This window comes from Mauremys reevesii, linkage group 10 (genome assembly GCF_016161935.1).
Source record: "Mauremys reevesii isolate NIE-2019 linkage group 10, ASM1616193v1, whole genome shotgun sequence".
NCBI lineage: Eukaryota > Metazoa > Chordata > Testudines > Geoemydidae > Mauremys > Mauremys reevesii.
The window spans coordinates 51,376,196-51,393,022 of record NC_052632.1 but is presented as its reverse complement, the minus strand read 5'-3'; the positions used below and the strand labels follow the sequence as shown (position 1 = coordinate 51,393,022).

General features: G+C 47.7%; 1 protein-coding gene and 1 long non-coding RNA gene across 12 annotated transcripts in view; one reads left to right on the top strand and one right to left on the bottom strand.

The window, feature by feature from the left end:
• Nucleotides 1–16,827, bottom strand: part of LOC120373728 — a 28,888-nt gene that overhangs the window by 5,320 nt on the left and 6,741 nt on the right. The gene's annotated exons all lie outside the window — the stretch shown is intronic.
• Nucleotides 1–16,827, top strand: part of DNAAF8 (dynein axonemal assembly factor 8) — a 150,203-nt gene that overhangs the window by 127,356 nt on the left and 6,020 nt on the right. For all 11 annotated transcript variants that reach the window (XM_039492529.1, XM_039492528.1, XM_039492531.1 and 8 more), the window contains 5 exons: nucleotides 54–249; nucleotides 3,864–3,958; nucleotides 11,803–11,923; nucleotides 13,602–13,819; nucleotides 15,326–15,408. In XM_039492529.1, coding sequence (XP_039348463.1) covers nucleotides 54–249; nucleotides 3,864–3,958; nucleotides 11,803–11,923; nucleotides 13,602–13,819; nucleotides 15,326–15,408 — 713 coding nt within the window. The remainder of the gene's footprint in view (nucleotides 1–53; nucleotides 250–3,863; nucleotides 3,959–11,802; nucleotides 11,924–13,601; nucleotides 13,820–15,325; nucleotides 15,409–16,827) is intronic.

The window sequence follows — 16,827 nt, the reverse complement described above, 5'->3', positions numbered from 1 at the left end:
AATACTCAACATGAATCAGTGTAATTTGTTTCTCTCCCTGCTTTTCTTTTCAGGAGCCTGTAATTTTAGAAGCTCACTGCAGCTACCTCAGCTCTGGTTCCTCCCTTGTGTTGTGCCTGCAGAGAGAGAATGCTGTAAAGAAGCTGGTAGATTTATTGGGGCCAGAGGACCCTACACTGGCTCAAACACTAGACCCATGCCTTTGGAGGGCTCAGTATGGTGCCAGCTCAATACAAAATGGATTTTACGGTGGGTCTCCAAGTTAAGAAAAATTTGTTTGAGGGACTCACATATGCCAAGGGAAACAAATATGCACTGCTATTACTTCTTCAAGCGTTGCCAGTCTAGAGAGACCCTTGGGAGGCTCCTCCACACTGCACCAAAGCCCAGAAGCCTGTGGAAAGCTTTGGCTCTTGTGTAGTGGCTGTGCAGAATTCTTGGTAGAGATGTATAAACAGGCATGACCCCATTGCAGCCTTGGTTCTGGCCAAAGCCACCAAAGTGGTAAGTCAGAATTCCCTTTGATCCCTTGACTTTCAACTGGTGGTCTTCTCATCTTTCTCCCTTGTATGGAGTTGGTTGTCATGCAAATAGCTGAACCAGCTATTAGACAAATTAGTAGTTTTTAAAATAAATCAGTAAGCTTTAGAAGGCACATGGATTTTGGTTCCATAGGTACCATTCTCTAGCCTCATTAGGTTAGTTAGGTTTTTCTATTTAGTTCCACTCCGTGTCACCAAATCACCCTCCTTCCCCATCCCTCTCCGTGCTGGACTTGAGGGCACTCAACAGATTGCTCTGCATGTTCAAGGTCAGGATGACAGTCTCCCTCAGAGCTTTTCTAAATTCATAAGGGTGGCTTGCTGCTCTCTGCCTCAAAGACTCATATTTCCATCCATCCGGCTTACAGAGGAGAAGTATCTTTTCTGCATCCAACAGGATCTGTGCCAGTACAGAGTTCTATTGTTTGGCCTTTCTGTTACATACACAGTATTTACCAACTGCCTCATTCCGACAGCAGCTCCCTTGCAAAGAGAGAGAATCCACATCTTCCCCTACATCAACAAATAGTCAGTGAAGGTGTGAATGCCTCAAGGAATGCAGTTCTCCCTTCAAGAGTTGTTCTCTATTCCAATCCTTAGGTTTATGGATAAACCAAGAGAAATCCATCTCCACGTCCACTCAGATGATCCCATCCATGGGAGTAATTGAAGATTAGGGTTTACCTGCCTGAAAGATTTGAAGAAATACTCAGAACTCTTTAGTTGGCACAAACCCATCCTGAAAACCCCACTTCTCATGTTCCTAACAGGTTGATAGATTTGCATATCCTGAAAACTCTGTGAATGAGATCTCCCCCAGGCATGCTTGAAAGAGGTCAAAGTATTTCAGAAAACAAGAGTTGACATGATGGGACCACTGTGAATCAGTGTATCACCTGTGAAGTCTGGAGTTCATGCTGACTTACATCAGATGATGGTTTGGCCCCAGAGTGCCTGTTCCTCAGAAGGTTACGCAGCCCACGCAATATCTGCAGAAGGGTTCCCTTAGAGTCACTAGTCCCATCCATTGCCTCCATCACATAGCTGGGCTAGTTGACACCCACACTTGGTGTACCCCTGCATGCAGAAACCAGATTACACATCAGTGTACTGGAGCTGAGAGTAATTTGGCTGGCACTCAACAGCTTCCTTCCACACGTTCCATGGAAGGCAATACAGCTGTTAACAGTGTACTCCGTAATTTGTCAAGGCAGGGCAGGGTCCAGCCTGCTGTGCCAAGAAGCAGTCCATCTTTGAAAATGGGGCATTCGTCAGTTCATCACCCTACTCCAAGCAAGGAAAAAGCACTTGAAGACACACTGAGCAGGAAAAGCAGCATTCAGCATGGACCGATCAGTGATCAAGAGGGGATTACCCAAGAAGATTTCTTTGCCATGTGAAAAAACACGAAGTGCCCTTATGTTTGCTCCAGACAAAGGCAAATTTCTGTCTCCCTGCCAGATGTATTCTTACTGAACCGGAGCAGACACTAATTGTGTGGGTTTCCTCCCATAGCAGTAGTCCCTAGAGTAGTCAAGAAAAATCAGGCAAAACACAGCTAGAATTCTGCTGATAGCACCAAACTGAGCCATGCAGTTTTTAATACTAGCAGTTGACCAGCCTGTACCGCTTCCTTCTTTTCTGGACCTTCTTTTTCCACACCAAGGTCCAGGGTGTCTGATACCCTGTGCCCTGCATCTTGTGTGATCATTTACACTTGTGCAAAGGGGCTGGAAAAGTCTCCTGTTCTGGTTTGGGAGCATTTTACACCCACTCTGCAGAGGTTTAAATGACTTTCACAAGGTGTAGGGCAATGGCGAATCTGGCCTAAGGGCTCTGCAGCTGGCAGCATGATTTATGCACCAGTGATCATTATATTATAAACTGCTGGGGCCAGGGCTGTCTCTCACGTTATGTCTGTACTGACTGAAGTCCCCGGGAGCTATTGTACCACAAATTAATATTCATATTTTGCGTCTGTGCAGCCTGTAATGGTGGTAATGGACTTGCATCCGAAGAAGTGGGTATTCACCCACGAAAGCTCATGCTGCAAAACGTCTGTTAGTCTATAAGGTGCCACAGGATTCTTTGCTGCTTCTACAGAACCAGACTAACACGGCTACCCCTCTGATACCTGTAATGGTGAGCACTCTCCAGAGGGTAGCAGGCTTTGGTGCAGTGAACTGTTGCATCCCAGGGGCATGGGTCTGCCCTGACACATCGACAGTCTGCTTGAATTCCAGTCCAGGGGAATAACGTTTCTTTCTCTAGTATCTTCCAAGCAGTGTAAATACATCCTCACAACACTCCTGTGCTGTACGAAAATCTCATTATCCCTATTTTGCAGAAGGGGAAACTGACGCATGTGGTGGTTAAATGACTTTCCCAGCACATCACAAGTCAGTTAGTGTCATGTCTAGGATTGGGACCCAGACCTTCTGCCTCCCAGTCTTGTGCTTTAACCAAAAGTCCGTCCTCCTCCTCTTGTGTCCCCCCCCCACCCATATTGTTCCACTCTCCAAAATCCTGATGTCATCAGAGGTGTATAGTGGGGCATGATTAAACAACACATTTTGCCTCGTGTCTGAGCTCTGCCTATTGATGAAAATTCTGAGCCACTAAAGTAATAACAGAGTGATTATCACGAAGTGGGTATTCACCCACAAAAGCTCATGCTCCAATACGTTTCTTAGTCTATAAGATGCCACAGAACTTTTTGCTGCTTCTACAGATCCAGACTAACATGGCTACCCCTCTGATATCTCAGCTATGTTCCCAGTAACTAACTGTTGTAGTGGTGCTTGTGATGGCGACACTTATGACACTCATTCCTTCTGGGAGTGGCTGATATTTAAAGGAAAAGAAAGGGCCAAATTCTGTTCTCAGTTACGCTACTGTAAACTATCACCACCAGTGTTACTGAGATCATTAGTAGCTCCCTCCCATCCAATAACACCTGACTGATGTGATCTAGACAGCATGGGAGCCGTGTGGTAGTGGATTGTCACTGCAGTGTGAACTGTTTCACTGACTACCTCCAATGATTCCCGTTATTACCCTGCTAGGAAATGAAAGGAATCTTGTTTTGTATGAAGAACAAGCTGAGAAATAATAGAGCAAAATCAAAATACCAAGAAGACAATGAAGCAAATGTGAATATAATGGTTTTAAATGTTTGCTGTGACTGTATATAACAGCTGCCCTTTAAAGCAATTCCTTCAGTAAGTTGCACACCATCAATCTTGCAGGTAGATGAGTGTGAGCCTAAAGAACGTTTAATTCCTGGCCTGATAGAATCCTCTCCTTGTGTCTGTCTGTCAGGCTCCAGATCCTATCATGCTGCTGTCCGAGATATGAAGTTGTTTTTTCCAGAAGGGCTGTGCTGTGCCGATTGGCGGGTGCTAAAGGAAGAACAGGTAGGATTCTGCCCCGGCCTGAAGAATCCTCCTATATCAGAGCAATAATTGTGGCCCCCCTGCGCTGCCCCTTCCCCCTGTGCCCTCCCTCCCTCCCTCACCCTTGCACTGCTCCTTTCCCCTAAGCTCCCGCCCTTGCACTGCCCATTCCCCACAAGCTCCTGCCCTCATGCTGCCCCTTCCCCCGAGCCCTCACTCCTGCCCTTGCGCTGCCCCTTCTCCTTGAGCTCCCACCCTCGCACCGCTCCTTCCTCCCCGAGCCCTCGCTCCTGCTCTTGGGCCGCCCCTTCCCTTTGAGCTCCCACCCTCGCACCGCTCCTTCCTCCCCGAACCCTCACTCCCACCCTTTCGCTGCCCCTTCTCCTTGAGCTCCCGCCCTTGTGCTGCCCCTTCCCCCCAAGGAACCGTCCTCACACCGCTCCTTCCTCCCCGAGCCCTCGCTCCTGCCCTTGGGCCGCCCCTTCCCTTTGAGCTCCCGCCCTTGTGCCGCCCATTCCCCCCGAGGCTCCACTCTTGCACTGCCCCTTCCCTCTAAGACTCCCACCCCCCGCTTGCTCCTTTCCGCCCCTTCCCCCGACGCTCATCCTTATGGCCAGTAAAAAGTGGGGGGACCATGGTCTCCTGGCTCCCCCTGTTTTGGCCGCCCTACCTATGGGTTTATTTTCTATCTACCCTAAGCATTGACTTTAGTAAGGCTTTTGATACTGTCTCGCATGACCTTCTCAAAAACAAACTAGGGAAATACAGCCTAGATGGAGTTGCTATAAGGTGGATGCATAACTGGTTGGAAAAGCATTCCCAGAGAGGAGTTATCAGTGGTTCACAGTGAAGCTGGAAGGGCATAAATAAAATAATAATTGGAGATATACCTATCTCCTAGAACTAGAAGGGACCTTGAAAGGTCATTGAGTCCAGCCCCCTGCCTTCACTAGCAGGACCAAGTACTGATTTTTGCCCTAGATCCCTAAGTGACCCCCTCAAGGATTGAACTCACAATCCTGGGTTTAGCAGGCCAATGCTCAAACCACTGAGCTATCCCTCCCCCCAAACAAGTGGGGTCCTGCAGGGTTTGGTCCTGGGTCCGGTTCGGTTCAATATCTTCATCAATGATTTAGATAACGGCATAGAGAGTATACTTAGAAAGTTTGTGGACGATACCAAACTGGGAGGGGTTGCAAGTGCTTTGGAGATTAGGATTAAAATTCAAAATGATTTGGACAAACTGGAGAAATGGTCTGAGGTAAATAGAATGAAATTCAATAAGGATAAATGCAAAGTACTCCATTTAGGAAGGAACAATCAGTTGCACACATACAAAATGGGAAATGACTGCCTGGGAAATGAGTACTGCAGAAAGGGATCTGGGGGTCATACTTGGTCACAAGCTAAATATGAGTTAATAATGTAACACTGTTGCAAAAAAAGCAAACATCATTCTGGGATGTATTAACAGTAAGCAAGACGCAAGAAGTAATTCTTCCACTCTACTCTGCACTAGTTAGACCTCAATGAGTATTTTGTCCAGTTCTGGGTGCCACATTTCAGGAAAGATGTGGCCAAATTGGAGAAAGCCCAGAGGAGAGCAACAAAAATTATTAAAGGTCTAGAAAACATGACTTATGAGGAAAGATTTAAAGAACTGGGTGTGTTTAGTTTGGAGAAGAGAAGACTGAGGGGGGACATGATACCAGTTTTCAAATACATAAAACCTCTAAGGAAGGAGATTCCACCACCTCCCTAGGTAACCCATTCTAGTGCTTCACCACCCTCCTAGTGAAAAAGATTTTCCTAATATGCAACCTAAACCTCCCCCATTGCAACTTGAGACCATTACTCCTTCTTCTGTCATCTGCTACCACTGAGAACAGTCTAGATCCATCCTCTTTGGAACCCCCTTTCAGGTAGTTGAAAGCAGCTATCAAATCCCCCCTCATTCTTCTCTTCTGCAGACTAAACAATCCCAGTTCCCTCAGCCTCTCCTCATAAGTCATGTGCTCCAGCCCCCTAATCATTTGTGTTGCCCTCCGCTGGATTCTTTCCAATTTTTCCACATCCTTCTTGTAGTGTGGAGCCCAAAACTGGACACAATACTCCAGATGAGGCCTCACCAAGGTTGAATAGAGGGGAACGATCACGTCCCTCGATCTGCTGGCAATGCCCCTACTTATACAGCCCAAAATGCCATTAGTCTTCTTGACAACAAGGGCAAACTGTTGACTCATATCCAGCTTCTCGTCCACTGTAACTCCTAGGTCCTTTTCTGCAGAACCACTTCCTAGCCATTCGGTCCCTAGTCTGTAGAAGTTCATGGGATTCTTCCATCCTAAGTGCAGGACTCTGCACTTGACCTTGTTGAACCTCATCAGATTTCTTTTGGCCCAATCCTCTCATTTGTCTAGGTCCCTCTGTATCCTATCTCTACCCTCCAGCATATCTACCTCTCCTCCCAGTTTAGTGTCATCTGCAAACTTGCTGAGGGTGCAGTCCACACCATCCTCCAGATCATTAATAAAGATATTGAACAAAACCGGCCCCAGGACCGACCCTTGGGGCACTCTGCTTGATACCGGCTGCCAACTAGACATGGAGCCATTGATCACTACCTGTTGAGCCCGATGATCTAGTCAGCTTTCTATCCACCTTATAGTCCATTCATCCAGCCCATACTTCTTTAACTTGCCGGTAAGAATACTGTGGGAGACCGTATCAAAAGCTTTGCTAAAGTCAAGGAATAACATGTCCACTGCATTCCCCTCATCCACAGAGCCAGTTATTTGATCATAGAAGGGAATTAGGTTAGTCAGGCATGACTTGCCCTTGGTGAATCCATGCTGACTGTTCCTGATCACTTTCCTCTCCTCTTAGTACTTCAGAATTGATTCCTTGAGGCCATGCTCCATGATTTTTCCAGAGACTGAGGTGAGGTTGACTGGACTGTAGTTCCCCGGATCCTCCTCCTTCCCTTTTTCCAGTCATCCAGGACCTTTTTTCCAGTCATCCAGGACCTCCCCCGATCACCATGAGTTTTCAAAGATAAAGGCCAATGGCTCTGCAGTCACATCCGCCAACTCCTTTAGCACCCTCGGATGCAGCGCATCCAGCCCCAAGGACTTGTGCTTGTCCAGCTTTTCTTAATAGCCCTGAACCACTTCTTTCTCCACAGAGGGTTGGTCACCTCCTCCCCGTGCTCTGCTGCCCAGTGCAGTAGTCTGGGAGCTGACCTTGTTCGTGAAGACAGAGGCAAAAAAAGCATTGAGTACATTAGCTTTTTCCATCCTCTGTCACTAGGTTGCCTCCCTCGTTCAGTAAGGGGCCCACACTTTCCTTGACTTTCTTCCTGTTGCTAACATACCTGAAGAAACCCTTCTTGTTACTCTTAACATCTCTTGCTAGCTGCAACTCCAAGTGTGATTTGGCCTGAAGCTTTAGAACCAGGATTCCCCAACTGAGTCGACAGGGGTGTTTCTGAAGTGGCTCACTGGCAATGAGAGTCACAGGCAGAAGCAATCTAGCCTCTCTGACATTCAGGTGGTAGAAAACAAGAGTCTGATTTGCCAAGCCACTGAGCATCTGCAGCTCCCATCGACATGAGTTAGACATGGAGGTGTGCAACACTTCTGAAAATCATGCCCCAGGGCTTTTCTTGAGGCACAATACTGAGGAACCTAATCGAACTGGTCTGGCATTCTCTCAGTCCTCCTGCCCCATCAGCATACAATTGCACAGAGCCACAGAACGCTGCAGGAAATGATGTGGAAGAAGGATTTTTCCCAGGGCTTTCCCTGAGCCACATGAATTTCAAGAGAATCCCATTTGAAAAACAGGTGGGAAGAAAAATACTTGGTAAAAATTTACTTGATAAGAAAGACTTCTCTGGGGGTTGTCTTGCAAGAAATACTGTGCTGGAGGACCCCTGTTAGAATATATAACACCTGGGGGATAAGGAGCCTCATCCTAGAACAGCAACCCAGTCATCCCCATCCCATTCCATTTCATAGTAGATTCAGTGTTGAATACATGGGTGGAGAACCAGGCTTGTACTGGGGAAGGAGCAACTGAAAGTCAGGTGAAACCCTGCTTCTTCAAATTGCATGCAGTACATGACATGGGAGAGCCTTCTTCCCTTTCCATCTATGGAGTATTTAGAATAAAATACCTGTGTGAACTATCTTTCTGCTCCCAGCCTCTTGCTGGCGAGATTGGGAGGAGCTGAGAGTATTGCAGAGGCAATGCACTTAGTTTGCTCTTATATACAAAGATTGTAGGTGCCTCAGAAATCCTTGCCAGCTCCTGCCCAGAGGCTATATTCAGGCCCAAGGGAAAGGAGTGAACCATGCCACTCGAGCAACCTTGCCTGCCAACTAAGGAGTGTAACTGATGGGCTGTAAAAGGAGTCCTGTCCAGTCCTCCCTGGCTGGGAAGATGTTAGCTGTGATGTAAGGCCTCAAGGGTAAAGGACAAAAAGCAGTGGGAAATGAGGGACACTAAACCTTCAAGAAAGACATAGAAGTACCTTGGGGAATACAGAAGAGCAAAAGCTCCATGCCCAGACAGAGACTCCCCTACCCTGAGATTAGCTTGAACACTTCCTATTTGGGGAGTGCTTGGAGATGGGAACGCAAGGCAGCAGAGGGTTAGGTTTTACAATGAATTGTTGCACTAACCATCCACCTCAAGAGCCAAGGGATTTAGGAAATAAATTAAAATCAATATGCAGGTTCTGTCTGGCGTGGGCATTTATCCAGATCCACCATGCAGTCTGCAGTCATCTGCAGTCTCTGCTCAGAAGAGTTTCAGCCTCTGAAATAGCTCTGTGGGAAGCCCTGCACTGGAATAGCACAGGGGGCTGGGGCCCAAACTGAGGTGCACGGGCACAGCTGTGTGAGATCTTAGGGCTGCAATAGCCAGGGGGCTGCAGGTCAGGAGTGAGGTGTGCTGGCAGAGCTGTGAGGGGGCTCGGGCTGAGAAGTAGAGGATCACAAAGGGCTGCTGGCCAGGAGGAGGTGTAAGGGTAGATTTGTGCCGTGGAAGCCTGTACAGCGATTGGCTGGATTATGTCTGGGACTAGCTGCTAGGCCTTCACTTTCATAAAAACCACTTCCTCCCAAACTCATCTGTCCTGAAAACATTACAGACAACTCATTGCTAGTGTCCGCTACTGAGGGATAGGCTAGACAAGGAGGCCAGACTAGATGATCACAATGGTTCCTTCTGGCCTTGGAATCTAGGAATCTATGATGGGGAACAAAAAGAGTTATCAGCAACCCCTCTCCTCCCCTCCTGCTGCTTCCCCACTGTCCCCAAATCACCATTATGCCTCCATGCTGATCTTCCTACTTCCTGCCTGTGCCCTGCCCTTTCCCAGCCTGACAGAAAGAGCCACACAGACACAGCCTCGGGGGCAGGTAGGTCACATCAAGAGAGTGGGTTGGTTAGGAAAGTCCAGATTAGCTCCTCATGAAAGCCCTAACATGACCTATCTCTCAATGACCACACACACCCCCATCATCCCCATCCTGGGGGCCCCACACAAACCCCAGATCAGTCCTGTAGGTGATGCACACCTGGGAATTAGCCAGTGTCATAAGGTTGAGAGGCAGGAAAAGGCAAGTGGGAGGAAGGGAGAATCCAGTGCTTAATTACTGTGTTAGATGGACTCTTTCTTTGCTTGTAGCTGCAAAAGGATGGCACCAATCCCTAGGACATACAACATATCTCCAGGCAAGCTATTCCTATAATGGCACCATCTTAAACAGTGGGGCCCTGTACCTGTCATATGTACCAGCACTGCAAGGGTTAAATGGTTTAGGCTGCCAGGAACTTAATCCGCCAGTGAAAAACTACTTAAGCTGCCTGTAGCTAAAATGAAATGAGAAGCCTTTATTTTCCTGGTAGCTATTCTGATTTTATTTTCCAGTATGATCCTCTCATCCAAAGAGTTGGGGAGCTAGAAATGCTACACTTATGCCAGAGGAAGAGGAGCCTTTGACATGAATATGTGGGTTGATTCTTAGAGATTTGAGAGTCTGGCCTGGGCAGGGACTTTAGCTGTAGGATCTTTTAAAAAATAACAGGGCGCTATCCTGAATTAACCACAAAGAAGGGTGTGGCAAAGTACCTTCTTCTCCTCAGCAGGCTCAGTCATTTTTAGCCTTGGCGACACAGGCTTGGGCAAAGCAAACCCTTCCAGGTAGCACAGGGTCTGGCTAATCCTTCCCTTGGTCAGTCCCTTGTGCTGGTTTTCTCCCCTTCTGGGGACAGAGCACAACCTTCCTTGCTGGAAGGGTTCCAAGCCTTACTGTGCCTAACTTGCTGGTAGCTTCTCTACTTCTCTCACTCTCCCCCCTGCTTCCACGCCAGGGAGGGTTTTAAAAAGGTCTCCAGCAGTTGGAGCCAGCTGAACCTAATTAGTTCCCTGGTAACCCCTTTTCCAGCTGAACCTTATTTCCCCCTGGTTATCTCTCCTCAGTGGATTGGGAGAGGCCTTTTAACCCCCTGGGACTAATTACTACCCCTCCCTTTGTAGCCATTTGTCCTGGGTTTGCCACAAGGGGTAATGTATGCAGAGCGTTCCTTCAGCTCCTGACTACACAACAGGGCCTTTCCTAGGCTGGCAATTACAGGTGTATGCAACATCCTGACAAAACACTTCACAGCTTCCCTGAATAACTATTTACAAACCTTCACCCCTCCTGATTACAGAATCACAGAAGACTAGGGTTGGAAGAGACCTCAGGAGGTCATCTAGTCCAGCCCCCTGCTCAAAGCAGGACCAACCCCAATTAATCATCCCAGCCAGGGCTTTGTCAAGCCAGGCCTTAAAAACCTCTAAGGATGGAGATTCCACCATCTCCCTAGGTAACCCATTCCAGTGCTTCACCACCCTCCTAGTGAAATAGTTTTTCCTAATATCCAACCTAGACCTCCCCCACTGCAACTTGAGACCATTGCTCCTTGTTCTGTCATCTGCCACCACCTAGAACAGCCAAGCTCCATTCTCTTTGGAACCACCCTTCACGTAGTTGAAGGCTGCTATCAAATCCCCCCTCACGCTTCTCTTCTGCAGACTAAATAAGCCCAGTTCCCTCAGCCTCACCTCATAAGTCATGTGCCCCAGCCCCCTGATCATTTTTGTTGCCCTCCGCTGGACTCTTTCCAATTTTTCCACATCCTTTCTGTAGTGGGGGGAGGCCCATAACTGGACACAATACTCCAGATGTGGGCTCACAAGTGCCAAATAGAGGGGAATAATCACTTCCCTCAATCTGCTGGCAATGCTCCTACTAATGCAGCCCAATATGCCGTTAGCCTTCTTGGCAGCAAGGGCACACTGTTGACTCATATCCAGCTTCTTGTCCACTGTAATCCCCAGGGCCTTTTCTGCAGAACTGCTGCTTAGCCAGTTGATCCCCAGCCTGTAGCAGTGCATGGGATTCTTCCATCCTAAGTGCAGAACTTTGCACTTGTCCTTGTTGAAACTCATCAGATTTCTTTTGGCCCAATCCTCCAATTTGTTTAGGTCACTCTGGACCCTATCTCTACCTCTCCCCCCAGCTTAGTGTCATCCACAAACTTGCTGAGGGTGCAATCCATTCCATCATCCAGATCATTAGTGAAGATGTTGAACAAAACCGGCCCCAGGACAGACCCCTGGGGCACTCCTCTTGATATCGGCTGCCAACTAGACATTGAGCCGTTCATCACTACCCGTTGAGCCCAACGATCTAACCGGCTTTCTATCCACCTTATAAGCCATTCATCTGATCCGTACTTTTTTAACTTGCTGGCAAGAATACTGTGGGAAACCAATCACATGACGTGCCTTTCCCCCTTCCCTCCTGCAGATTTGTAACATGAAATGTGACCCGATAGTCAGACCGGAAATCAGCAAGCGGCGCAGGATTGTAAAACATGAAACAAGAAGGCAACTCAATTTCCTGGGCTCTGAGCAGCAGCATAGTCTAAGTAAGGAAATGCAGAACTCGCTCATTATAGGCCTCAAACTGCTATTGATTAGTTGACCAGCAAAACAAACCATCTGGTGGCAGCCAACATCGGTATTCATGTCCTTTCAGAAAGCAGAGACAGTTCGGAGCTGGAAAGAACTACTCAAAAGTAGTTCAGGCCTGTTAACCCCTTGAATGCCAGGCCTTTTCCATGGACTTCAATGGGCTTTGGATCAGGGCCCATGTGCCTCATTAGCATGATGAGCACACTTAAGGCCACATCTTCTCATCCATGCCCATTTTATTGCCTTGCACATTAATAAGTAAGGGACAGGCTGCACAGAGGCATGGGTTTTAACTGTCCCTCACTGTGGAGGATTAGACCTAGCCCGTAACCTTACTCACTCCCACAGGTCACTTCTGCTTGTGCCAGATTGTTCTCAAGGAACTGCAGGAATAAGGTATTGGTAAATCTGTGCATAAGGGGGAGCATGCTAGGTGAACTGATGGCCCCATGCACCGCTGTCTGCTGGCTGCTTGCTGACCTTCCCACCTGGGGATAGTTCAATCAGTGACTATTTTCCATCTAACATTTCAACTCAGGGAAATGTGAAATGAGAAGGCGTATCAGACAAGGCTGCGTGAGAGGCCATCAGTATCTCTCCAGTCCAGGTCTTTCCTGACAGTAGTTCCCAGCCCGTTTCCATCCTGCAGAACCTTTTCCCAAGTAGTTGCACAGTAGGAAAGGGCCAGGTTTATAGCACAGGTCCCAAACTGTTTATCTGTTTCTTGATTTAAAAGAGTTATTGCAAGTAAAACACTTCCCTGAGGAGGCGGGGGAATACTTTGCAAGCTGCATGCAGCACTTTGTTTCCCAATCTTGGCAGCAAATCCTGGAATCTCCCTCCTGCTAGCTCCTGGGTGCTGTTTCGTAAATGTCACACCTTTACTTTGAGGGTGTCTCAGTAGAGTGAAGAGTAATGAAATATACTGGACTGACACAGTACACCCATACATCAGCTTCTGAGACAGTCTCCAGAGTGAGACTGTCCTGAGAAGGCAAGGACATGTGGCCACTAAACCATCAGGCACTTACAGTAAGTGCTTCTAGTAAGTCAGATGCCGCATCCTTTCAGAGTAGCAGCCGTGTTAGTCTGTATCCCCAAAAAGAACAGGAGTACGTTATAGATCATCTTGGACACTAGAGGGCTCTATTGCACACACAGAAACCTGTCCCTTTGGCTCCTATTCATCAAATCCACAAAGCTTTTGCCTATACAAACAAACAGATTTATCATAGGGAAAATATGAAACACACCAAACTTTACAGCTGCTGATCAGAATTACATGTTTGGATTATAAAACCAGATGGATTAACAGATTTCTTTGCCTGGAAGAAATTTACTACATGAGATACTATTCCATTTAATCAAGCGCTGTCCTGGTCTGATGTCTCTGAAAATGGGGTCATTACTACTGTCTATCTACACACCATACACACACACACACACACACACCAGTTCAGCAGCTTGGAATGAGCAATCACATCTGCAAGCAACTAAACAACATAACAGCTCATGAATCTCTGATCCTTGTGTTATTTATTTTGTTTGGGGGAGGGGAGGGTGTTTAGAGGGTTTTTTTTTAACAAAAAATATTAAACAACCATCTGTTGTGTTTTGATCTTTTCCCATCAGACCTGCCATTGCTTGATACACTCTGCCAAACCACTTGCCTGATACTTCCCGGGATAATCCTTCGGGGTTCAGAGCGCCCGCCTTACCTTGGACTGCTAGACCAGCTGATTGGCAGAGATTTCACAGTGACAGGGGTACGGCTCACCGTGCTGGACAAATCACAGGCTTACCTCATCTCTGAGACTCTGAGCACTGAGGGGTGCAACGTTTCGACAATGGTATGGACCAATGGAGCTACTCTTCCCTCTGCCCCCCAAACAAGAAGAGCCATTTGCTAGTCTATACAGTTCTTAGTTTCACTTAGTTGTAACTCCCTGTTAGGCCTTCGAGTACATCCCCCTGTCAGTGCATAATAGTTCTTTATTACACTTGCTAGTCTTGATTCCAGGCTAGTTATAAATACAGGGGCATCCCCAATTTCTCTTGGGAATCTATGCCACGGGTTCAGGGAGGACGTTTTCCCTGATATATACAGCCTCTATTTCCCTGTTGTTAATTTCACCCCATTAATCCCTATCCCCCTTTTGCTATGCTAACTAATCCCTCTCTCTTCTTAGTGATTACACTCTTGACTTATTGGGAGGGGATTTTATCCCCCACTGCCTAGTTCTCGCTTAGCCAATCTAAGCATATTTAACTGTTTCATAGGTTTTACTATGAGCTTTCTGGTGCTGAGGCACCCAATAGTAATCTCCAGGATAGTCCAGTGTGTTCACACACGGCTATTCGGAGCTCGATACTGCAAAGGGCTGAGAACTCGAGCCCTCCTCTAACAAAGCACTTAAGCACGTGCTTAACTTAAGCATGTGAGGCTTGCTGTTGAAGTCCGTGGAGCTATGCCCATTTATGCCAGCTGAGGATCTGACCCCCTCCCTGGCTGCTGCGTGAAAGACACACCCAGAGAGGGAGCCGGCTAAGGTGAAGCAGAGAAGCGACTATACAAGAAAGTGCTGTCAGATGTACAAAGCAAACAGTGCGGGGGAATGATTTTCCTGGAAGTGGCTATTATCAAAGGACTGTCAAATGCACACAGTCACCCAACTGAGAAAACACAGACAAATATTTTTGCCTCTGACCTTTAAACTTGAGGGGTCTTAGTTATTACTGTAACAAGAGCAGGTAAGATTTTTCAAAGCATGATTTTTAAACTGACACTACCCCTTTAAAGTACGTCTGTATAGAAGAGCAATTCCCCTTTGGTTATCCCAAGGATACCAGTCCCTCATGTGCCAGGCAAGATCTCCAGCTATTATAGGAAGGACAAAAGGGTGGGTAGTATGATGGAAGCCAAGCAGCACCAGTAAGTGTAGCCCAGAAATCGTTTTCCCCAATCAGAGAGGAATGTTTTCAAACAGAGTTAGACAGGGCTGATGTATTTCCATACAGGTCTGATCGTGCTGAGCCAAAGGGAGTCATTACAGCAGTCATTCTCCCCCCCCCACCCCCCCACCAGTGCAGTCTGAGTAACACACCTGAGGCCACACTTTCTTTTCAATACCTCAGTTTTCCCCTCACCCAGAGGCAAATGACCAGGAAAAATGAAAAGCCCAGGGAGAATGAATAACAACTGAACTCTGGTGGAGCAGGCATTTCAAAGAGCATGCTGCCCCATCTCTTTCATCCCCCACGCAGCGCGCAAGCTGTTCCTTGTGCTATCAGCAGCAGATCGCAGAGTTACTTAAGTGGGGCTCAGTATCAGCTTGGTGTTCTTCCCTCCCTTGCAGTGTTCCCTGTTGGACGGGGCATGTCTGGTGGTAGCAGCACAGCGAGACAATGCCGTTATTTGCTTTGACTCCCTGCTGGACAGGTAAGCATGGACAATACCACATCAGCCACATGCCAGAGAGCTCTTGAGCTGATCATGGGGCTGGGTTGTCTTCTCTGTAATTCATTTCCAGTTTAGCCTCTCCTAAGGGTAGGTACCTTGCAAAGGCCATGCATTTGTCATTATTTATGTGGGGTGTGTGTGGGGGGGTGTATGCGTCAGCATGTTAGAGAGCTTTTAATTTCTGAAGTCACACAACCTAAACACCCCCACCCAGGTGATGGGGTCTCTCAACGATGCAGTAAGGATGGCTTTGAGATTTTATTTTGCAAAGACACAGGGAGTTCTCCAAAATAAAGTCTCACTTAGAGAATAAACCTGCTGAATCAATAAACTTCCTAGGAGAAAATCTGTGTAGATTCTGCATTTACCATGGAAACCCGATTTCAAACAAACACCAGAGAGCGAAATAAAAAATCAACCTGTTCAATAAATCACCACAAATGCCTGGTAGAGGAATTCATGTGCTAAAACAAACAGAACCCACCATGGGGACTGATTAGTGCAACAGAATTATCATCAGACCAATTAACCCATTGGACCCAGGAGGCTGATATTTTGCAACGTGATGTGCAGTTACATGCACCTGGCTTCTTCTGATGGCTCTGCTGTGCCAAGAACTTGGCAGAGCCCATGCATGAGGGTCATCACGCAGCACAACAGGCCAACTCACTGCTGTGCATCCAGGGGCGGCTCCAGGCACTAGCGCACAGAGCGCATGCCTGGGGTGGCAAGCTGCGGGGGTGGCCTGCCAGTCGCCATGAGAACGGCAGTCAGGCTGCCTTCGGCAGCATGCCTGCGGGAGATCCGCCAGTCCCACGGTTTCGGCGGCAATTCGGCGGCGGGTATGCCGAAGGTGCAGGACCGGTGGACCTCCTGCAGGCATGCCACCGAAAGCTGCCTGACTGCCGTGCTTGGGGCGGCAAAATACATAGAGCCGCGCCTGTGTGCAGCATCCGCTTGGATAACACCATCAGAATACTGCTCACAAGAATGCTGGAAAATGATCAGATCTTTCAAAATACATTGGTAGGCCATTTGGAGACATTGGCCAACTATGAAGGGGGTCTGAGGTTGTCACCCAAGCTCAGTACCTAGTTGTGGGAGCTGGGAATCAGCCAAGTGACTTAGGGAGCCTCACTGGTTTTCATTGGGACATAGTCTCCTAAATCAAGGTGTTTTGGAAACTCTTACCCAGCACCTCTAGTCCTTGTCCTCTGGCTGATTCAGGCTTTGATAGGCTTGAGGGTGGGGGGAGCGAGGACTAGTGGAGGCCTCTTGGTTCTGAGAGTGGCTCCAGAAGGCCTGGGTATTTGGGAAAAAGCTAAAACTAAGTCCTTTAGAATTTCCCTGTGTGAGATCTTTGCTTTCCACCAGAGATAAATACCCCACTGCTCCAGA